Genomic DNA, 24,980 nt, shown 5'->3' on the forward strand with positions numbered 1-24,980 from the left:
ACCAAATTATGCCAGAATAAAGAAGACATATTGGTAATGTGACTTAGTAACTAATTTATGTGCTACGACTTTCTTTTTTTAGAAGCAGAGAATTTCAAAGTTCATAAAATGCAAATTTTTTCAATTTTTCATGATATTTTGATGTTTTTCACAAAAAACACACAAAATAGTCACCAAATTTTGCCACTAACATAAAGTGCCATATGTCACGAAAAAACCATCTCAGAATCGCTAGCATACGTTAAAGCATCACTGAGCTATAAGAGCATAAAGTGAGACAGGTCAGATTTTGAAAAATTAGCCTGGTCATTAAGGCCCAAACTAGCTGCAGCACGAAGGGGTTAACATCTGGCTTCATTGTTTATGACCCGAGAAAAGGGCAGGCACCAATTTTGGCATTGGGCCTGTTCTACTTTACCCCAGTTTGATAAATCTCCCCCGGTATTTTTGCTCAGTATTTTGGTGAGTGGATTGAAAACACAGGCTATGTTCACACTTTGTGGTTGGCCATCATTTAACGGCAAATAACGGACGTTATTACAATAATTATTTGACTTTAAATGATGGCCATCCACTAAATTTTAAACAGTGTGTGAACATAGTCTTTCTGTGTTTTTTCCACCCACTCCTGGTTTTGGTTAAAAAAAAAAAAATTACTGACCAAAATACTGAGTGTGAACATAGCCTTAAGTACGGCCGGCAGCCATGTACACAACTATTTACTACTGACGCTGTTTGCCGAACTGAGGCCGAAGAAAATAGACATGCTCATTATTTTCTGCGGCCGCAGTTTAACAACGTCCGTAGTGTATACTGTGTGTATACACTATGGCCGTTGTTGCATTGAAATCAATGCAAACGTATTCATTTCATTACCAACGGATGTTCTTTTCACTGAAAAGAACTGACGTTGTTAATGAAATTAGAACGTTGTGTGAACATAGCCGGGAATTCACCTGCAGTGTTGGTCAACTATGTCAGCGAGGCCAATAACCACGCCCCTATAGCTGTGCGATGTTGCTGATATTGGGGGGGGGGGGGGGGGGGGGAGGGGGCTTCATCCGCATGTGTTTCTTTCTCTTTATGTGTGAACGGTGTCTATAGGTGTCCATGCACCTTTAATAGCTATTGGCTGACAACTATTTTTCCTGATTTCCATATACACATAAACATTTGGCTTGGATTTGCTTTTTATGAATAGAGGAGAAAAAGCAGTGACTTTACTTCTCTGGTTATGGCTTATCTATAGTGAAAACAAAAAGATCGGGCACTGAAATCAACATGCCTGATCCTTAAAGGGAAACTCCAGATAAGGAAAACTTATTTCTATTAAAAGTACATTTAAGTTATATAGATGTGTCTATATAATGTATTACCATATCTGTGCAGTTCTGCCACACTGGTAGCTGATAGACATCCAGGAAGTGAAGAAAAATGTCCTCTGTGCCAATCTCCTGCTCCCTCTGCTCTCCCCCCTTAGGAGACAAAGATTCCATGCTTCTGTCTCACATTGTGTGTGTTTGCTGAGCACAGGCTGATGATACAGACAGGGGGCAGGGCGTGATGTCACAGGAGGCTTGGCTGGATCCCACAATCCCCTGAGTGATTTACTATCTTTGACCGGCCAGATGCAGCTGCTGCAACTTCACTGCAAAAGTCTGAAGTGAAATTAGGGCTGTGTTCACACATGTTGTAGTCTCATTGCAGTACTGCAGCGTCTTCACAAAAATTATGCAGTAACACAATTAAATGATGGTAAACAGCAGAGAGGATCAGAGCCGGCACTGCCAATCCCACCTGGAGAAAAAACAAGGCATACACAGTATATCCCATGTAAGATAATATGGGATAAAGTCCTTATTGTGGGGCTCAACTTCACAGATAAAAGATGCTTGGTCATAATATATGAGTGGAGATGAAAATTAATTATTATTTTTTTTTTTACTTTATTCCAATATTGTACTGCAAATAATTCAGTAACACAATGAAACTGCAATGTGTGAACACAGCCTAGATGTTCTAGAACAGATTTGGGCAGGGAATGGGCAGGGAATGGGCAGGGTGGGGGACTGTGATGAACAGCTGACGGAAAGCATTGCATTCTGGAACCTGTAGTACTGTGTAACTTCTTCAACATTGTCTGTCCCACAAAAAGAGGTTTTCTATATCAAACAACCTGCTTTGGATAAGACATGTTTGGTTTAATTTTTGATGCATTTTGCAAAGAGCAATATGCGCAAAAATACAGAAGAAGCATTGGACAGTTGGCTTTCAACTTTTTAATGAGTTTTATTCTTGGGAAGATATGCCACTACTAGAGGAGTATGTAAGGTGGAAATACATGCATGCTTAGCCAAGTTGAGCATGCATATGCATGGAGCTATATAAATATAAAGTGCATGGCCATCTTCAAGGTAACCAATAACCGTAAAAAGTAGTTTCGCTATTAATTCCCACTAACACCCTTTGGAAATATATTTGTATAACCTGGCTGCCTGCCAGGTGTACCCTGTAAACTTACTTATATCAAGTCCTTATGCAAATTGAGGGCATCTAGTCAAATGGGCTGCAACTAGTAACAGTCCCAAGGGTGTGGTTTGCCAGGATTTACGGTTCTTTTTCATGCCGCATCAACTAGAGGCCATCCTAGGAGCGTGTAGTAATGACGTACATGTACTGAGTAGGTTCGAAATAGCCTTGGACTAGTATATAGTGAGAGATTATATTGGACATGCACAGTATGCAGCTGTAAGGCACATGTCCATTGGAGCTGATACATTGGCACTGGTACACTCTGCTAGGACGGCCTCTAGATCACAAGTATAAAACTTAGGCCCTCCAGCTGTTACAAAACTACAATTCCCATCATGCCTGGACAGATTTGGCTGTCCAGGTGTGGTATGCCCCCTGTCGATGTTGTAGCGGTGTAACGTTGACTTGATTTACTAGTGGCAAATGTGTAACAGGTAATATAGAGGTGCTTAGATATACACTTGATACAGTTCTAATAAATACTGAGACCTAAAACCACTAGATCTGCCTGGTAAGTGCTTAGTCGGATATAGTAGAGTTGGTAAAGTTGTACTGAGGTAGCGTAGTAGAGAGGAAGGTGCCGCAAGAGTCTCTACCCAAGTAGTATTGTGCTCTGCCGGGATGTTGGAGTGTATAGAAGAATACTTGTAGAAGAAAAAGAAGAAGAAGACAACCTTTGTCTGTTTGTCTGCGTATTGACTTTCCTATAGTCTTCACACCACCTTATGCCCACTATCTTTGGCTGAACCGTACTAATGGGTGACACAGGCCTCAGACCTTGTTACCTGGGATGAGCAGGGTGCTGAGGGTGCTGAGATGGAGTTCATAGACTTTCCAGTAACTTTGCTCCACCCGGATCAGTTCCTAGCTCTTTGGCTCTTTAGTGGATACTGTATTGCACTGTGGTTACTCCTAGTCCTCGGCGTGGGTCGAGATTATCTGTTGGCTAGTCCTCTCCTGAAGAGTTTAGTACAGCATCATGCAAGGTACAGGCACTTCAAGAAAGAAGTTTGTAAGAGGGCACTGTCCTGCGTCCTACCCATGTGTGGTACTGACTAAGACTAAGACTTTTCTGTAGATTGGACATGGCAGAGGGCCAGGGCCCAGGTAGAACCACTGTGAAGAGCTATCTGAGATGCGTCCTTTCTCCACCGAAGCTCAACTAAGACTCCTCCTTCACCCAAGGGACTAACTTCCTATCCAGCGTGTGTGGTGCGCTGTGGTTGGGTGTAAAAGGGTGCAACAGAAGAGTAGAAAGGGAAGAGGCGATAGGACAGAAAAAAGTAAAGATCCTACTGGTTCACAGAATCTGGTCCACATAAACAAAATAGCCCCTTGAGACACTGCAGCTCTGCAGCTTCCATACTTCAATATACAATACAGTGACATCTAGTGGTTATCTTTTAGCACTACTTTGGCTGCAATAGGACCACAAAAAGTGCAGACTTTTGCGAAGGGTGTGAACAGCAGTAACTTCCCTAGTGGGACGCCACACAGGCTTGATGGGAATTTTGGTTTTGTAACAGCTGGAGAGCTTGAGTTTGACACCCCTGCTCTAGATGATGGGGCATGACAAAGAGCTGTAAATCACATCTGTAGAGGCATGATTACAGCCAAACCACCGTGACTAGTTGCATCCCAGATGACTATTTGCCCTCGATTTGCATACAGCGCAGGACTTGATATAAGATTTCGGGGTACGCCGGGCAGGAAGCCAGGCTATACATTTCTGGAGTGTAGGGGGTGGATCAGGGGGAATTAATAGCATTACTACATGTTTTTAGGACATTGGTTCTCTTTATGTCTCAATCAATCTTTTGTCTATGTCTCCTATGCATAGATATTAGATTATCTTTTATGATAAAATCTGCTGCCTACCTGATCATTATTTTAAAACTTGAAAACTTTAAACATGAAAAGAAAAGCGTACTCATTTTCCCTGATCCCTCTCATATGCCGATCAAAGCCCATGACTGCTGCATCCTCTGTTTTCTATGCAGGAAATGCAGACTCAATCGGTGAGTCACAGATATGGGCCGAGGTTCAGGTTCGTACGAACTCGAACCATCGTTATTTGACTCCCGCAGTCTTCCCGTTCCATGGGAAGGTGGAGACAGCCCGAGTCCCGCCTGGAAAACAGGAATACAGCCTGGGCCATAGGTTGTATTCCTGTTTTCCAGGCGGGACACGGGCTGTCTTCACCTTCCCCATGAAACGGGAAGACTGCGGGAGTCAAATAACAAAGGTTCGAGTTTGTATGAACCTGAACATCATCGCTGTTCGATCATCTCTAGTGATCAGTCACTGGCTGAGCAAGCATTTCTTTAGTGGATGACACTTTAGAGAGAGCAGCAGGAACATGATCTAAGTCAGCGGGAGATTTAAGGGGTGAGGAAAGTTGAGTATGCTTCAGTGTTATTTTTCAAGTTGCCTAAGTCTCCACCAACAGATGAAGTCAGTGGAGAAAGGGGTTTAACATGATGGAAAATCACTGCCTGACCCCTTTGTTCTCAAAGAGGTAAGACGGTGCCGCTCCCTATAGGAAACACATGGGCGCTGGGATGTGCAGAACGTTCATGTGTATGGGGAGAATTGGAGAAATATCTGTTGGCTGAAGGTGTATGGCCCCCTAAGAATCTCTGTGGAATGTAAACCTGTTACATGGACACATCAAGAGAACAGTGACAGGGTAAAATCGGAGCCCTGGACTGTGGCCTATGGATAAAGTAAGATAAGGTAGACACTTAGGGCCATATTACACAACCTGAATTGCTAAATAAGTGAGCTCCGATCTGCTAGATCTTACCAAGCCTACTACACAGTCTCGATTTCTTTAGTGACAGGCCAATGATTTTTCAGCAAGACAGGGATCAACCACTGATTGTTGTCTTTATTACATGGAGTGATAATAGAAACATAGAAGATTGTCGACAGAAAAAGACCACTTGGTCCATCTAGTCTAGTCTTACCTTCTTATTATCTTAGAATAGATATATGTTTATCCCAGGCAGGTTTACATTCTGTTATTGTAGATTTACCAACCACTTCTGTTGGTAGTTTGTTCCAAGTATCTACTACTCTTTCAGTAATGTTTTCTCACGTTGCTTCTAATCTTTCTCCCAAGTAACCTCTCACTGTGTCTTCTTGTTCTTAAAGGGGTACTCCAGCATGGGGATCCCGCCTCCTTCACTGACTGGCTGAGCGGACCTGAGACGTCACGTCTCGGGCCCGCGTCAGACACCCGGAAGTGGCCGGGAACCGGGCACCGGAGTGCCGCGATGCGGGACCCGCCGCTGGAACCGGGGAGGTAAGTGGACGTCTTTTCCCTCGGCCACCTTGTCCCCTGTCCCAGCACAAAAGTGCCCCCACGCTGGAGTACCCCTTTAAGTTCTTTTTTTTTTTTTTTTTTTCTAAAAACACTTCCCTCCTGAACATTATTTAGTCCTTTAACATAGGTAAAGGTTTCGATTGTGACCCCCCTTTCTCTTCTTTCCTCCTATACAGATTCAAATCCTTAAGTCTTTCCTGATATGGTTTATAACTGACACCCTCCACCATTTTTTTTAGCCCGTCTTTGGTCCCGTTTTATTTCCTCAATATCTTTTTGTAGGTGAGGTCTCCAGAACTGGACACAGTATTCCAGATGTGGCCTCACCAGAGCTCTATACAGCGGGATCGTAATTCCCCTCTTCCTACCGGTTATACCTCTGGCTATACAACCCAGCATACGATTTGCTTTCCTCACTGCCTGGTTGCACTGGTGACTCATTTTAGGCTGTCAGAAATTACTTCCCCTAAATCCTTCTCTTCTAAAGTCTTTGTCAACACAGAACTGCTGATATGATACTCAGAAAGAGGGTTCCTCCTCCCGAAGTCCATTATTTTACATTTGGAAACTTTGAACTGCAGTTTCTATTGTTTGGACCACTTATCTAGCAAAGCTAAATCATTTTCCATATTACTGACACCTCCAGGAATATCAACCCTACTGCACACTTTTGTGTCATCAGAAAACAGACAAACCTTACCTACCACCTAGCACTAAGGGTCTTATTACACGAGACGATTATCGTGCAGAAAATCGTTATTTTGTTCGAATTTAAAAGATAATTGTTACGTGTAATTGCGAGCAGCGATCGAAAAATCTTTGTATGTTGTTTATAATTGACCCTGAAATTATCGTTAATCGTTTGCAAATCATTCACTGTAATTCGACATTTGTTTGCTGTAGTTCCGCATTCGTTCACTAATCATTCAGTGTAATATCAAATTACATAGCTAAAGGGTTCAGAATGAATGTGTCAATGGTTATCCTGTCACTCATATGGAAAGGTGAATCATTCAGAAGTTTTCCAGTTATGATATGGTGGAGGTTATTAAAGGAGAAGTTCGGCGAAATTTTTTATCAAAGTATTGTATTGCCCCCCAAAAGTTATACAAATCACCAATATACACTTATTACAGGAACTGCTTATAAAGTGCTTTTTCCCTGCACTTACTACTGCATCAAGGCTTCACTTCCTGGATAACATGGTGATGTCACTTCCTGGATAACATGGTGATGTCATGGCCCAACTCCCAGAGCTGTGTGGGCTGTGGCTGTCCGGAGAGGATGATGGCAGGGGGATGCTCAGTGTCCCTCCAGTGCCCTGTGTCCCTCAGTGTCCCCCTGTCATCATCCTCTCCAGCAGCCACAGCCTGCACAGCTCTCGGAGTCGGGTCGTGACATCACCATGTTATCCAGGAAGTGACATCACCATGTTATCCATTCACTGTACAAGGGTGTTATCAAATTACTGCATGAGGTTGTTATGCAGTCACTGTACAACGGTGTTATCAAGTTACTGTATGGGGGTGTTATCCAGTCATGGTATGGGGGTGTAATCACTGTGTGTGGGGCTGTTATTCAATCACATAATGGGGTGTTATTCAGTCACACTATGGGGGTGTTATCCAGTCCTAATATGGACTGGATATTACGGTATCCAGTTACAGTATGGAGGTGTTACCTAGTCACTCTATGGGGGTATTATCCTGTCACACTATGTGGGTGTTATACAGTCACTCTATGGGGGTGTTATCCAGACGGAGAATAGGGGTGTTATTTAGTCATAGTATGGCTAAATTAACCATCCACATGTGGTGTAGCAATTCAGTTACCGATCTGGTAGAGGAGACAAGTGGAAAAGAAATTAGAGTCAAGAGTCAAGATTAGAGTCAAGGATAATATCTTAAAAATGAGATTTTGCAATGATTTTTTCGGATATTATAGCAAAAATGATGCAATTTCCCCCACTATTTGCACAATCAGGGTAAAACAATGCCATTTTTTGCCATCAGTTTAAGCAAAAAATAGGAATAACTCTGCAAAACTGCACTGTGTGTTCATAGCCTTAAGGCCCTATTCCACGGAACGATTATCGTTCATAAACTCGCTCCAACGACCGCTTGTTAACGATAATCGCTTCGTGGAATTGGTGTAAACGAGCAAACGACAAAGGCGAAATCGTTATACTGTCGTTAAAATTGTTTTTCAGCATGTCGAAAAAAAGTCGTTGGTCTTTGAAAGATAATTCGCTAATCGGTTCGTAAAATTAGAAATCTTTCAGTGAGTTTGTAAAAAGGTTTAAAAAAAAGTAGGTGTGTCGTATGGTCATGATCACCCCGGCGAACATTTCAAACGACCATGTAACGACTGCAAAATAATCGTTACACTACATATATCGTTCACGTTATGTGTTATCGTTAGCAAAAAAAAAAATCGTTTAGTGATAGTTAACGAGCGGTCGTTGGAGCGAGTTTATGAACGATAATCGTTCTGTGGAATAGGGGTATTAGAGAGCCAAATCATTGACTGGAATTAGGGCTTACATGTCAAAAAGTTATAGGAGTATGCAATTTGAGGCTATGTTCAAACAACGTATCTTTTCGTAAAAGTACAGCCGTTGTTGAAATACATTGTTGTTGAGATACGTTGCCTATTCTTCTATGGGATAAGATCTGAATCCTTACAAAAATATTTTATTTACTATGATTGTATTGATAACATGATAAAAACAATGCTTAAAAATTATAAATAAAAAATATATAAGTTTTTAAAAACACCCAAATACCAATAAAATTGCATATATATTATAATAAACCACATAGAATGAATGGATCAACATATACTGAATGCCATAAGGTTATCTAGTAAAGTACCAATATAATTGTAGACATAGACTTAATTGGGTAAACCTCTATTCATAGTTACATAGTTAATACGGTTGAAAAAAGACACATGTCCATCAAGTTAAACCAAGGAGGGGATGGATACAGGGAAGGGGTGATAGGTTCTATACATATGTATTTATATTATTTTGGTCTAAGAACTTGTCTAGGCCGGTTTTGAAGCCCTCTACTGTTTTTGCTGTGACCAGATCCTGTGGTAGACTGTTCCACAGATTCACAGTTCTCATGGTAAAGAAGGCTTGTCGCCTCCGGAGATTGAACCTTTTTTTCTCCAGGCGGAGGCAGTGCCCTCTTGTCCTTTGAGGGGGTTTTACCTGGAACATCTTTTCCCCATATCTCTTGTAGGGGCCATTTATATATTTAAATAAGTTAATCATATCTCCCCTTAAACGTCTCTTCTCCAGACTAAACAAATGTAATTCTTTTAATCTCTCCTCATAACTAAGATGCTCCATTCCCCTTATTAGTTTAGTTGCCCGTCTTTGTACCCTCTCCAGCTCTAGAACGTCCTTTTTATGAATGGGGTTCCAAAACTGGACGGCATACTCCAGATGGGGCTGCACCAAAGCTTTATAAAGCGGTAATATTATATCCCTGTCCCGAGAGTCCATGCCTGTTTTAATGCATGACAATATCCTACTGGCCTTAGAAGCAGCTGACTGACATTGTGTACTGTTCTGTAGTCTATTATCTACAAGTACACCCAGATCCTTCTCCATCAGTGACTCTCCCAGAGTAACTCCCCCCAGGACATATGATGCATGCGGGTTATTAGTACCCAGGTGCATAACTTTACATTTATCCACATTGAACCTCATTTGCCAAGTGGACGCCCAAACACTCAGTGTGTCTAAGTCATCCTGTAACATCTGCACATCCTCCATAGACTGTACTGTACTACAAAGCTTGGTGTCATCTGCAAAGATAGAAACATTGCTGTTAATTCCATTCTCAATATCATTAATAAACAAGTTAAACAGAAGAGGGCCCAGTACTGACCCTTGGGGTCAGTGGCGGATTAAATGTACCCTGGGCCCCGGGCTGTCCACCCAACCTGGGCCCCCCCCCAGTCAATTCGCCCACATTATAATCTGCTACTGCGCCCCCCCCCCCCACTGTCCCCAATAAACACTGCCTGCCTCCCCTCCCTGCTGGCCCCAATAAACATAATGTTTGGTCCCTTGCTGCTACCCCCAGTAAGCATTGCCCACCCCACCTCCACTGCCCCCAATAAACATATTGCCACCTCACCTGGTCCCCTGATGTTGCCCCCCCCCCAAGGTCACAGCAGCACAGAGGATGTCAGGAGAGGAGGGTGCTGATCTTATAGGAGAGGACACAGTAGCACAGAGGATGTCAGGAGAGGAGGGTGCTGATCTTATAGGAGAGGTCCGAGCAGCACAGAGGATGTCAGGAGAGGAGGGTGCTGATCTATAGGGGAGGTCCCAGCAGCACAGAGGATGTCAGGAGAGGAGGGTGCTAATCCTATAGGAGATAGTCCCCCTTTATAGATGGTCTCCCTCTTTCCCCCTCTATAGATGGTCCCCCTCTTCCCCCCCTTATAGATGGTCCCCCTCTTTCCCCCTTTATAGATGGTCCCCCTTTCCCCCCTTATAGATGGTCCCCCTCTTCCCCCCCTTATAGCTGGTCCCCCTCTTCCTTCTCCCCCCTTATAGATGGTCCCCCTCTCCCCCCTCCCTTATAGATGGTCCCCCTCTCCCCCCTCCCTTTATAGATGGTCCCCCTCTTTCCCCCCCTTATAGCTGGTCCTCCTCTCCCCCCTTATAGCTGGTCCCCCTCTTTCCCCCTTATAGATGGTCCCCCTCTTCCCTCTCCCCCCTTATAGCTGGTCCTCCTTTCCTCCCTTATAGATGGTTCCCCTCTTCCCTTTCCTCCCTTATAGCTGGTCCCCCTCTTTCCCCCCTTATAGATGGTCCCCCCTCTTTCCCTCTTTATAGCTGGTCCCCCTCTTCCCTCTTTCCCTCTTTATAGCTGGTCCCCCTCTTTCCCCCCTTATAGATGGCCCCCCCTCTTTCCCTCTTTATAGCTGGTCCCCCTCTTTCCCCCCTTATAGATGGTCCCCCTCTTCCCTCTCCCCCCTTATAGCTGGTCCTCCTTTCCCCCCCTTATAGCTGGTCCTCCTTTCCCCCCCTTATAGCTGGTCCTTCTTTCCCCCCCTTATAGCTGGTCCTCCTTTCCCCCCTTATAGCTGGTCCTCCTCTTTCCCCCCTTATAGATGGTCCCCCTCTTTCCCCCCTTATAGCTGGTCCTCCTTTCCCCCCCTTATAGCTGGTCCTCCTTTCCCCCCTTATAGCTGGTCCCCCTCTTTCCCCTCTTATAGATGGTCCCCCTCTTCCCCCCCCCTTATAGCTGGTCCCCCTCTCCCCCCCCTTATAGATGGTCCCCCTCTCCCCCCCTTATAGCTGGTCCCCCTCTCCCCCCCCCCTTATAGATGGTCCCCCTCTCCCCCCCCCTTATAGCTGGTCCCCCTCTTTCCCCCCTTATAGCTGGTCCTCCTTTCCCCCCCTTATAGCTGGTCCCCCTCTTTCCCCCCTTATAGCTGGTCCTCCTTTCCCCCCCTTATAGCTGGTCCTCCTTTCCCCCCTTATAGCTGGTCCCCCTCTCCCCCCCCCATAGCTGGTCCCCTTCTTTCCCCCCTTATAGCTGGTCCCCCTCTTTCCCCCCTTATAGCTGGTCCTCCTTTCCCCCCTTATAGCTGGTCCTCCTTTCCCCCCCTTATAGCTGGTCCTCCTTTCCCCCCCTTATAGCTGTTCCCCCTTCCCCCCCCCCCCTTATAGCTGGTCCCCCTCTCCCCCCCTTATAGCTGGTCCCCCTTCCCCCCCCTTATAGCTGGTCCCCCTCTTTCCCCCCTTATAGCTGGTCCTACTTCCCCCCCCTTATAGCTGGTCCCCCTCTTTCCCCCCTTATAGCTGGTCCTACTTTCCCCCCCTTATAGCTGGTCCCCCTCTTTCCCCTCTTATAGATGGCCCCCCTCTCCCCCCCCCCTTATAGATGGTCCCCCTCTCCCCCCCCTTATAGATGGCCCCCCTCTCCCCCCCTTATAGATGGCCCCCCTCTCCCCCCCCTTATAGATGGTCCCCCTCTCCCCCCCCCCCCCTTATAGATGGTCCCCCTCTCCCCCCCCCCTTATAGCTGGTCCCCCTTTCCAGCCCCTATAGCTGGTCCCCCTCTTCCCCCCCCCCTTATAGCTGGTCCCCCTCTCCCCCCCCCCCTTATAGATGGTCCCCCTCTCCCCCCCCCTTATAGATGGTCCCCCTCTCCCCCCCCTTATAGCTGGTCCCCCTTTCCAGCCCTATAGCTGGTCCCCCTCTTCCCCCCCCCTTATAGCTGGTCCCCCTCTTCCCTCCCCTTATAGCTGGTCCCCCTCTCCCCCCCCCCTTATAGATGGTCCCCCTCTTTCCCCCCCTTATAGCTGGTCCCCCTCTTCTCCCCTTTATAGATGCCCCCCCCCCCCAGTCAGTAAATAACACAAAAATAACAAAATACAACTCACCTACCCTGCGTTCCCCCGTCGATCCTCTCTCCGTCTGATGCGCGGCTGCCGGGGGTGTCCGGTCCTCTCCCCGGCAGCGCGCGCATCACACAGCTCCTAGTGCCGCCTGGGCCCTGACTTCCGGTACGTGCGCTTCCAGTACCGGAAGTCAGGGCCCCAGGCGGCACTAGGAGCTGTGTGATGCGCACGCTGCCGGGGAGAGGACCGGACACCCCCGGCAGCCGCGCATCAGCCGGAGGCAGCCGGAGACTCTTGTGACCGCAAGCGAAACAATGCTTGCGGTCACAAGAGCCTGCAGTGGCGAGGGGGCCTCCCGGGCGGCATTATAATGTGGGCGGCAAGGCATGGGCCCCCCCCGGAGCCTCGGGCCCCGGGCGGCCGCCCAAACCGCCTACATTATAATCCGCCATTGCTTGGGGTACACCACTTATTACCGGGGACCATTCGGAGTAGGAATCATTGACCACCACTCTCTGGGTACGATTATTAAGCCAGTTTTCAATCCAGTTACACATTAAATTTTCCAAACCGATAGACTTTAACTTACCCATCAGACGTCCATGAGGAACTGTGTCAAACGCTTTTGCAAAATCCAGGTACACGATATCCACAGCCACGCCGCCATCCAGGCTTCTACTTACCTCTTCATAGAAACATATCAGGTTGGTTTGACAGCTTCTGTCCTTAGTAAAACCATGCTGGTTATCACTTATAATACTATTAGCCACTACATATTCCTGGATGTAGTCCCTTATAAGCCCCTCAAATAGTTTCCCCACAATGGACGTTAAGCTTACGGGTCTATAGTTACCTCGGGAAGTTCGAGAGCCCTTTTTGAAGATCGGCATTACATTTGCCTTACGCCAGTCCCTCGGCACAATACCAGTAAGCAAAGAATCATGGAATATTTCATACAAGGGTAGAAAAATTACAGAACTGAGTTCCCTAAGAACTCTGGGGTGCAATCCATCAGGCCCTGGAGCTTTGGTTACATTGAGTTTGTTTAATTTATCTTGGACCATATCTATAGTAAACCAGTTCAGTACATTACATGTGTTAGCAGCACTGGCCCCACCCACCTCAGTACTGGCCCCACCCACCACAGCTCCCTCCTCTTTTGTATATACAGAACGGAAGAACCCATTAAGTAACTCAGCTTTCTCCTGATCCCCAGTTATTAATTCCCCTTCACCATTATTTAGGGGTCCTACATGCTCTGACCTTGGTTTTTTTGCATTAATATATTTGAAGAATTTTTTTGGGTTTCTTTTGCTTTCTATAGCTACCTGCCTTTCATTGTGAATTTTTGCTGCTTTTATTACATTTTTACAGGTTTTGTTGACTTCTTTGTAATGTTTAAATGCTACAGCTGACCCCTCTGATTTGTGTTTTTTGAATGCCCCTTTTTTCTCATTTATAGCCCTTCTAACCTCGGTTGTAAGCCATGTGGGATTGGATTTTAACCGTTTATATTTGTTACCCATTGGAATATATTTGGCAGTACAGTTATTTAATGTGGATTTGAAGATTTCCCATTTATTAGCTGTATCCGTATGTCTATGCCTTGAAGTTCTGCCCTTAACCCAGGAAAATTGGCCCTTTTAAAATTAAGAGTTTTTGCCCTCCCAACATGTTTTTCTTTTCTACACTTTAAGCTAAAAGTCACTATATTGTGGTCATTATTACCCAGGTGTTCATGGACAGTGACATCCCCAACCAGCTCAGCGTTGTTAGAAATAACCAGATCCAACAAGGCATCACTTCTAGTTGGCTCCTCCACAAACTGGCCCAGGAAATTATCCTGCAGGAGGTTAAGAAATTCCCTCCCCTTTGTGGTTTTAGCTGAACCGTGACCCCAATCTATATCTGGGTAGTTGAGGTCCGCCATTATCACTATTGTTCCCTCCCGGGCAGCCCGCTCTATTTGTCTATTCAACTGGCCAACTACCTCCTCAGTAATGTTGGGGGGTCTATAGATTACACCAAGAATAATTTTTTCACTCTTTACCTCCTTCTGTAGTTCTACCCATAATGCTTCCACATACTCACAGTCATCGCCAACTATTGCATCTTTTACACTCACTTTAATATCATTTCTGACATACAGACATACTCCTCCTCCCCTTCTGCCCACCCGGTCCCTTATGAACAACGTAAATCCCTGAATATTGACAGCCCAGTCATGTGAGGAGTCCAGCCATGTCTCAGTCACACCAACCACATCAATGGACTCCTCCAGAACCAAGGCCTCTAGCTCCCCCATCTTGCTGGCTAGACTTCTGGCATTAGTAACCATACACTTTGTATTACCATCGAGTTTAACCGCTTCATTATAAGAAATGGGATTTATTACTGTGTGGTGGCTACAATCATCCTCACTGTTCATCCGCAACATATGGATCTCCCTATGCACTGCTCTTATTCTTCCCCCACAGGACCCTTCTCCTCCCTCCTCATTGTTCTGTCCCCTCTCTAACCTATCTGCCACTACCTTACATACAATTCAACCAGTATTGTACCAAAATATAAAGAGGAAAACACCCTTAGTCCTGTGGACACTCACCCATTCTTACTATGAGGGTCACAGCTGTCCCTACGTACGTTTCGCCTCAACCGGGCTTCCTCAGGGTTCCCTGAGGAAGCCCGGTTGAGGCGAAACATACATATGCAATTTTATTGGTATTTGGTTGTTTTTAAAAATGTATATATTTTTTATTTATAATTTTTAAACATTGTTTTTATCATGTTATCAATACAGTCATGGTAAATAAAATATTTTTGTAAGGATTCAGATCTTATGCCCATAATTTCTTCGTGTATTCATCATTTTGGTGGGTTTGTCTGTGTATATTGGTAGAGAGACACCTAGAGGTACAAAATAGTATTGTGCTGTATAGACACAGGATACTTGGTCTCTCTACTGTGAACCTTTCTGTATATATTCTTCTATGGGAACCCGGCCAATGCGTATACACATAGATCTCTGGCGGTGCCGCAATTTGCGGCTGCTATTCAGTGAATAGTGGCTGCAGAAAACCATGTCAGTTCACACTGTGGAGCGAGGGGTTCCGGGGGCTCGCTCCATAGTGTGCAGTGGAGAGTTCTGATGCAGGCACGCACGGATGAGCCCGCATCAGAACTCTGTGGCCCGAAAGTACTGCAGTACCGGCTGGGAGGATCTTTTCAGAGACGGAACGGCCGGTCTCTTATGCTGAGGGAGCATAGCCTGATCTAACATATTGCAGTGTTGTACCATGTAAGTGATTGGAACAATATGGTAATACCTTGCATTGCAAACAGTATATAATTTACAAGTGCAAACATGTAGACACTGATGAGGCAGCGGAGCTTACATGAGCGGCCCATTGATATCCTATCTTTAGGATAGGCCATTCATTTTAAAAGGCTAGATAACCACTTTATGGGTAATCCACAAGCAATGGATTTTTCAGGTACAAATGTTACAGGTTGATTGTTCTGCCGATTTCAGCGTAAAAATTTTTGTTATGTCATAGAGAGTTATTAAATTAAAGAATGGGGAGAAACAAAAAGCAAGAAGAAATGTAATTCTTTTCTATTATTCATATAGATTAAAAGGCTGACACAAAAACTGTAGGTTTCTTTAAAAAAACAAAAAACCAAGGTCGAGATGTACTTGGTCATGGTTTTGGAAAAATTCAGATTTTAGAAAACTTGAAATTTTAGCAAATTGTGACGTTTTTTTTACAGAAGAAATGTGAACAACCTCACAGATAAAGAGGGCAGGTCCACAGGTTTATGTATAAAGGCCAACTTAGATGGCCAGAGCCAAGCTGTAAATGGTGTTCGTGTTTCTTTACAGAACCTATTACACGGTTTGATAATCAGCTGTCAGCCATACATTCCCTATTACACGGGGAGATGGGCAGCTGACAGATCATTTTTAGAGATGTCAAAAAAGACTGATCAGCTAATTCCTTGTCCTTACTACTTAGGGCGTAATTCAGGGTTATAAGGCCTTAACCATAGTAGAGCTCTTGAAGGTACTATCAAATTGAAAATAACTACAGAGATAGTAGAGACCTAGCAGAGCAGGGAATTTCTATATTTGAGAGGAGTACATTTACCTATTTAATAGGATAGCCTGGGATAAGAAAAACATGGCTGCTTTCTTCCAAAAATAGAACCAACCTCAGATTGGGTATGGGTTTTGCAGCTCAGTTGCATTGAAGTGAATGGAGCTGAAATGTAATACCACACACAACCTGGGGACAGGAGTGGTGCTGTTTTTTCTAATCCTCAATAGCCTATGTCCAATCCCATGGAGTGACTTTTCCTAAAGGGGAAAACCCCTTTAAGACTTGTCACTAAAGTTTTTACAGATGATTAGTATCCTTTAAATTACAGCTACTACATATACCAGTTAAACAGATCAAGTCACTGACCTTTTTCTAGCACAATGACAATAAAGAAGTTGTATACATCGATATCTAAATGGCGCGGCAATTCTCATTGTATATTATCCTATATTTGTTCATATCAACACCTATACTGTTTTTTTTAATGTTTTTTATGCGTGGAATTGCTAAATAAAATTGACCAATAAGCACCGTCGATAACTTTTACTATTCAAATTTCAATGTGAAATATGGTGGGACAGCATGTTTGCTATACTTTCAATGTATTTAACGGTAATTTTGTACTTTAACAAGGTATAATTTTATTGCCTTCAGAGAAGGTCCACCATGAGCCTCCTCTCGGAGGACGTATGCAGGACAGGGAGTCCCTCTTGGCACTTTCACTTCATGGTGGTCAGGTAAAGTTTCTGTTAAATTAGGATTTCCACTATACAGATCTCCTGAAATTGAGACAGGAAGAGCTTCTTGACAATACTTTTTCTAGAATGAAAATGCCACCCTGACCCTACATCTTTAGGGATGGAGAACTACTTGATCCTATTAGCATTTTGATGAGACAGACTAGTGATTGAAAAAGAGATAGGTAGGAGGTGTGTGTGAATGAAAGGAGTCAGGGGGGTACTGGGGACTTCCTTTGTCATTAAGTGATTTAGCTCTGCAGGTAGTCGGTGTAGAGGTCATAGAGAGATTGAGGAAAAAGGGTGGAGACCTCGAGAGGGACAGGCCTATTTAAATGACCAGTTGGGTGTGTATTTAAATGTCTCAAGGGATTGTTTCACAGGGACAAACACTTGGATTCAACACTAGGAGGAACATCTGTAACAACATCCTGGGATTGGTGAACACCTAAACTTCTCCCCATTGAGGACGCTTTCACATCAACGGGGCTGACGTCAGACCATGCTTAATAGCAGAGTCAAACTGGAAATGAAAGACCCAATGGATTGGAACTCTATGTACTCAGAGAACGAGGTAATTCTCCTTCTTCAGAACCAAAAATGTGCAAATTACCTTTTTACCATCTTAGTATTATCTGTAGTGGACTCCTGCATGAGTATGATGGATGTTTATAGAGTTTTACCGATGCTGCATTTTTCTTTTTAAAATTTTTTAATTTAGATCATAATAGGCAACCCTGAAAAGGTAGACTGATTGATAAAAGTTCTCTTTTATTTAAATTCTATAACCTGCTCGTTTTTATTTAAAATAGTTTTGGGTCCTTTAACACTGGCCAATTATCGTAAGACAAGAACCCTCACTACCGATAATTGGCCTGTGTTAAAGGACCAGCGATCAGCAGACGAATGAAAGATCTCTCACTCACCAACTGATCGCGTCTTTTCTGGGGTCATTAATATCATTGGTTGGTGCCTGCACATATTTCCATGTAAACCAGAATGTGCGGGCAACTATATTGAGGCTAATAGGCCACATGAATGATGCCGGGCCCCCTGACTGATTGGCTCTCCGAACAAACCCTGATCTTCCTGATCAGTGCCCATTTCCAGTGCACACCAGTCCACGTGAAAGGACTCTAAGGCACCCGCAGCTCCTTTGCTTGCCTTTCTGTGGCTATAGTTGGTCAGTTTTTGTCCCATTTGTGACAGTGGCCCACCCAGAAACTCACACTACCTCCTATGTGTGCATGGACACAATTATAGTCCAGCCCAACAAAATAGATGTACAATCTTTTTTAATATGGCAAACATAAAACCGGGACATCACAGGTCTAATGCATTTCGAGGCTACCATCTTTTTCAGAAACCTTGGTCTTGGTCTGCTGAATTGTCCTGGTTATGATTGCCCATCTGATTTGATAACTACAATTTTTTTTTTGGTTAATTTCCTTGTTGGTTTTATAGGTAAATTTACTTACCTAAATAGGTATTTATAGTAGTCATTGTGTTAGTTAATAAAATACTTTAAGGAATTATAGTTAATGAAATTCCACATTACCTCCAAACCAGAATGTTCTCGTGCAGATATGTAATTTTCCAATTGGTATTTCAGATATTTTTTCGATCGGGTAGACAATTGTGATAAAGTTGTCTAACTTGCCTGGCTGTGACTTTGACAGAATATACATTTGCTGTAGGAAGTTGTCTTAGGACCTATATTATAGGGAATACACAAGACATTGTCATTTACGTCTGGTCTGTGAAAGTGTTTAGCAAGCAATTAAACCTCATTGTTATTCCAATACTTTGTGCCGAGAAACTACAAGTTCATTTGGTATGCCATTGCCAGAAAGAAGGAAGTGCGAAACTGTGGAGAGTGTAATCCTTTTATGTATATTAGCCAGCCAGCAGGAAAGATGCAGCAAATGCCCTACAAAGTCATAGAAAGTTCTAGCATTCTCCACAAAAGCCATTCTTTTAAAGTAAATGAAGATCTTTATACGAAACCTGATAAGTGTTTTATCCATATTATTTCTAGGGGTCATTTTAGTTTTTTTTGTTTTGGCCACGTTTGTCAGTTCTAGTAAGAGTAACAGAATGTCAATTTTTTTTTATTTCAGGTATACTCCGGATTACACAACATGAATACCAGCCTTCAACCCACCTCATTTATGTCTAGTGATGTCTCCACAGTAACGCCAACCATGACCTTCATGAACAATACCATGGCAGGGCCAGTCAACAATATGCAAAACAACCTTGGTTCCCTCAGCTCTTTACCACCTAATATGGGAGGTCCGATGGCAGCGCCAGCATCATCATCTGCTTACCCGCTTGGCTATTGCCAATCAGAGACAGAATTCCAAAGAGATCCTCGAACCTACAGAAGGAATTACTCTCATGCCAAACCTCCTTACTCCTACATCTCACTAATCACAATGGCTATTCAACAATCCCCAAATAAGATGATGACACTGAATGAGATCTACCAATGGATCATTGACCTCTTCCCCTACTACAGGCAAAACCAGCAACGTTGGCAGAACTCTATCCGTCACTCGTTGTCATTCAATGACTGCTTTGTGAAGGTTCCACGTTCTCCTGAAAAACCAGGGAAAGGTTCTTATTGGACTCTCCACCCGGAGTCTGGAAACATGTTTGAAAACGGTTGCTACTTGAGAAGGCAGAAGAGGTTCAAGTGTGAAAGGTCCAGATCTGGGTCTTCAGACATCGAAAAAAAGGCTGGTAAAGTTGCCGATGAAGTAGCTGTAGGTTTGAAGGAGTCTCCTGCTCCCTATGATGAGAATTCATCCTCCCGATCGCCAAAAACCGTAACAAACAATGGGGAGAGGGACGTATTGTTGCCAAACATTCCACCACCAAATGGAGCTTCTCCAGCATGCCTTAGCCCTAACTCAGAGCAAGCAGGATCAACTTCACAGCTCTTATATCCATTAAGTTTGCCCAACGATGGTTACCTTGGAATGGTAGAAGATCCCCAGATGAAACTTGACCCTTTTTCGGGCAGACACCCATTTTCTATTACTCAGCTGATGTCTTCTGAACAGGCTCAGAGCTACTCCAGTAAAATCGATATGTGTTCAACTTCTAATCACCTTGTCCACTATCCTAACTATACTGCTGACTATCACAACATGACCACTAAAAGTGGGATGGACATGTCTACACCCAACAATGACAGTTACTATGCAAATATGTATTCTAGGCCCATACTAAGCTCACTATGAGTGGTTATAATATTTCTTTTTTTTTCGGACGTGTCCTATTTAATTTATCATACATGTGGATGTGCTTCACAGTATTTGCATAGAAGAGATCAGACGACTGGACAACTGAGACGCCTCGCTAATAATGTCATCTCCTTCCATGTGAAGCATCATTGTTTCTATATGAACTTCTAAATGTGACTTCAAATGTACTGTAAAAACTATAAATTGACTTTTTTTTGGTTATATTTATGAACTAGCCCAAAAATAACTGTCTAAAATGATGTCTGTGTTTTATATTCCTATAATGTCTCTACTGTCGAAATGACAAAAATATATTATTGCACTGGATGTTAAAAGACATAAAAACTGGACTCGAGATTTGTTGAATGTTCGCAATTCTTTTTTTAAATGTATATAAATGTGATGTCTTTGTTTTATATTTAAATTTGTTTTATATTGGAATATCTGTGACATTTGACATGCATCCTGTTTTTTCATATTGATGTTTGTTCTGTTTTTGAGTATTAATATATTCAATTATTAAACCTATCGTGTATTTTCTATATATACAGTCACTTTAAGGGCTTAATTAGTTTTTTTTTACTTAAAATATTCTAAAGTAAAGGGATAGATTCATCTCTTCCATCTCTCTTCATCAAGGTGTATTGGAGTTAAATGGTGTATCCATGATTAGAAAAAAACAGCACCACCCCTGTCCTCAGGTTGTGTTTGGTATTTATCTCTATTTGCCTTAAAGAGGATGTACCGCCAGGTACAGTCTCTTTAATCTGAACCCACGGATTGAACGGCGCCATCACGGGAAAGCCGGTGCCGTGGTCCAAAAAACAGACCGCGGCACCAGCTTCCCCGTGACGGCTCCGTTCGATCCGTGGGTTCAGATTAAAAAGGATGTACCTGGTGGTACATCCTCTTTAATGGAACTAAGTTGCAAAAGCCCACACCCAAACTGAGAACAAGAATGGTGCTGTATTTGGAAGAAAGCAGCTTAGACAACACCTTTAAAGGGGTAATTCAGCAAAAATCCAACAAAAAAGTCAACTGGTGTCAGAAAGTTATATAGATTTGTAATTTACTTCTATTTAAAAATCTCAAGTCTTCCCATACTTATCAGCTGCTGTATGTCCTGCATAAAGTGATGTTTTCTTTTTAGTCTTACACAGTGCTCTCTGCTGCCACCTCTGTCTGAGACAGGAACTGTCCGGAGCAGGAGAGGTTTTCTATGGGGATTTGCTACTACTCTGGACAGTTCCTAGTGGAAGTAAATTACAAATCTTTATAACTTTCTGAAACCAGTTGATTTGAAAGAAAAAGATTTTCGCTGGATAATCCCTTTAAGGTCCTGTTATTCGATTATCTGCGATTATCTGCCATATTAGGCTTCCTTATTGGCTGATCACTCCATTCTGACCTGTCAAAAAATAATTAGCCATCAGCCATACATCGCCCCATTTAATAGGGGATGGGCAGCTGATGGCTGATTAAAGGGGTTATCCAGCGCTACAAAAAATGGCCACTTTCTTCCAGAGACAGCACCTCACTTGTCTCCAGTTTGGGTGCAGGTTTTGTAACTTAGTTCCATTGAAGTGAATGGAGCTTGATTGCAAACCACACCTGAACTGGAAACAAGAGTGGTGCTGCAGTGTTTTTGTAGTGCTGGACAGCCCCTTTAATTCCAGGGCTCATGAATAGAGATGAGCGAACCTCTAGCATGCGTCCGAACCCGAACGTTTGGCATTTGATTAGCAGCGGCTGCTGAACTTGGATAAAGCCCTAAGGCTATGTGGAAATCATGGATATAGTCATTGGCTGTATCCATGTTTTCCAGACAACCTTAGCGCTTTATCCAAGTTCAGCAGCCCCCGCTAATCAAATACCGAACGTTCGGGTTCGGATCGACTCGAACCCGAACCCGGTTTGCTCATCTCTACTTATAAACAATCTAGCATTTGTTCAGGCAGCCTGGGCCGCACAATTATGGAGCCGTGTAACAGGCTTTTTAAATAAATGATGATCTAGGGGATTGGCCCTCATTTACAGTGTGACCTGAGCTTTCTAATACAGAAAGATATGAGCGTTGCTTGCTCAGCTTTTTCTGTAGGTCTCATAGAGGTCAATAGATGGACACTTTAATTTCATTGGAAACTGAATTTGCCAATGGGACCACATTAAGTGTGGGTTCCAGAGATAGAACCCGCACCTATTAGGAGTTTTATAGCCATGTAATAATTATATAGAGATGTGATACTATTTTTTATGAGGTGGCAGCATTTACATTCTAAGGCTATGTTTACACAGCGTAAAAGTACGGCCGTTGTTGCCATCGACAACAAAGGCCGTACTTTGTACGCCTAGGCACGGTGCATATTTTTCTATGGGATCCCGGCCGGAGCGTATACACATAGGGGGACATTTATTAAGTCCGGGGTTTTTTACGCCGGACTTATAAATGTCCCCGCATCTCCGGCGCTACAGAGATTTATGTAGAGGCGGACTGCCTCTACATAAATCCCGTGCGTGTCGGTGCGCACAGCCGAAAACCTACGTCAGCTGAAAGGTGGAGTAGGTTTTCGGCGTATCTTTTTGTGCAAGAAATGATAAATCCTGCGGACTCTAAGTCCGCGCCCCCAGTTCCGCTCCCTCCACACCCCCTCCCCGCCCCCCCCCCCGGCATACCCGGTAGAAAGAGGCGATTTGCAAATATTTTATTCGCAAATGGCCGTTTTGCGAATAAAATATTTGCAAATTGCCCATTTCTGCTGAAAAATACGCATTTTGGTGATGATACATGTCGCCCATAGTGTACGCTCCGGCCGGGATCCCAAGCTGGCCGCTTGCTTCATTGTGTGCTATGAGGAGTTCTGATGTGGGTGCGCACGGATGCACCCGCATCAGAACAGTGCGGCCTGAGCGATCATCTGGTCGGTACTGCAGTATCAGCTAGGATGATCTTTGCAGAGACCGGCCGTTTCGTGACCCAGCCGGGTCATGGAACGGCTGGTCTCTTATGCCATGTGAACATGGCCCAAGGGTAGTATTAAACGGACCCAAGAGGGGCCCGATAATAACTGTAAATGAGCGCCGATCTGCCCGATAATCGTTTAACAAGGGCTGCATGGACATCGTTACCGATGTCCTTGCAGCCCTTGCTTAAACTGCATACATTACCTATCCATGCTGCAGGGCTCCTCTTGCGCTCTGCTTCTCCCCGGGTCCCGCGCGCTGCAGCTTCAGAGCCGCCTGTGTGAGCTGACAGGACTTTCAGCCAATCACTGGCCTCGGCATGGATAGGTAATATATACAGTTTGGAAATCGTCAGCCGCCACCCGCTCACAGCTATTACGCATAGCGACGCGTGGTCGACGCCCGACAATTATAGGTCCAAACCTATATCAACGATCAGCCGATGATCGTTGTCATCGGTTGATTGTTGTGCTTATTACACGGAGCGATAATTGGCCGGATAGGGCCGATTTGGCCGATTATCGTTCCGTGTAATAGGTCCCTAAGGATGAAAAATTGTCCTGTGTAATAGAAAAATCGTTATATCGTTTGAATTTAAATCATATCGTCCTGTGTAATTGCAGGCAACAATCAAAAAATCGTTCGTGCGTCGTTGATTGTTGATTTAGATCTGACCTTAAAATCGTTGTTAATCGTTCGCAGTAATTCCACATTCGTTCGCTAATCGTTCAGGGTAATTTCATGTTCTTCCTTCTTTTGCTGGGATCAGGTGGAGTAAACGATCATAGTAACCATCACTGTAATGATCGTAACCAATGACTATCATTCTGTCTAATATGGTGAACAATTTCAGGTTAACGATAAACAATCTAATTTGCGATGCTTTATCATTAGTCGTTAATCGTTAAAAATCGCTTAGTCTAATAGGACCCTTAGGGAGTGGTGAGAGTCATGGTCCCCATACACTTTGTGCTGAACCCCCCACTAGCACTGAGCACCAAGGCTCCGAGCCTCCTGACTCTCCACTCAAAGATGCTGTTAGGCATGATGAATTTTCACTACCTGACCCCTTTGTTCTCAGAGAGATAAGCTAGGAGTGAGACTGGGAGAGATACCTGTTGCCCAAACAATTCGAGGTGTGTAGGCTGTAGAAATAGCATTTATGCTATGTGTAGATATAAAATCACAGCATACAATTCTTCCTTCTGCTCTTCACTAAGGAACCTTTTAGATAGGCCAGAGTCTGCAGATAACAAGCGCCAATCTCAGTGATCGATGCTTGTTTGCCGAGTCTGCACAAGGATAGATCAATTGATTGATTAAATTGATTTCTGTTGCCTGCACATCACTTATTCACATAGGGCGAAGTGCGGTCCATAAGAATATTTTAAATGACCATAAAAATGGTGCGATCGGCCGACGCATGAGAATTTTTTCATTGGCTGATTTACAAAGAAAACGATGATCAGAAAGAAGCTTTTTTAGGATCGGATCAATAATCAGCCCATGTAAAAGGACATTAACCTATATGATCAATGTAGGGAAGTAAAAGGCTCAAACACTTCATACTAAAGTCTGCCAGTAGAAGTTTGCATTTAGCAAACTTGTCTTCTCCTGATAAGAGGCTCTTTTCTTCCATTCTAGACAGATCGTTGTCTAGGTTACCGACCACCACTCCACTCTAAAAGCAGTAATC

General features: G+C 43.9%; 1 protein-coding gene across 1 annotated transcript; it reads left to right on the forward strand.

Moving 5' to 3' along the window:
- The first annotated feature begins 17,574 nt into the window (after positions 1-17,574).
- LOC138789482 (forkhead box protein A4-A-like) lies at positions 17,575-20,320 on the forward strand. The gene is made up of 2 exons (XM_069968144.1): positions 17,575-17,646; positions 19,193-20,320. The coding sequence occupies exons 1-2, from the start codon at positions 17,575-17,577 to the stop codon at positions 20,318-20,320; spliced, it is 1,200 nt and encodes a 399-aa protein (XP_069824245.1).
- The last annotated feature ends 4,660 nt before the right edge of the window (positions 20,321-24,980 follow it).

Source organism: Dendropsophus ebraccatus, chromosome 4 (genome assembly GCF_027789765.1).
Source record: "Dendropsophus ebraccatus isolate aDenEbr1 chromosome 4, aDenEbr1.pat, whole genome shotgun sequence".
Lineage (NCBI taxonomy): Eukaryota > Metazoa > Chordata > Amphibia > Anura > Hylidae > Dendropsophus > Dendropsophus ebraccatus.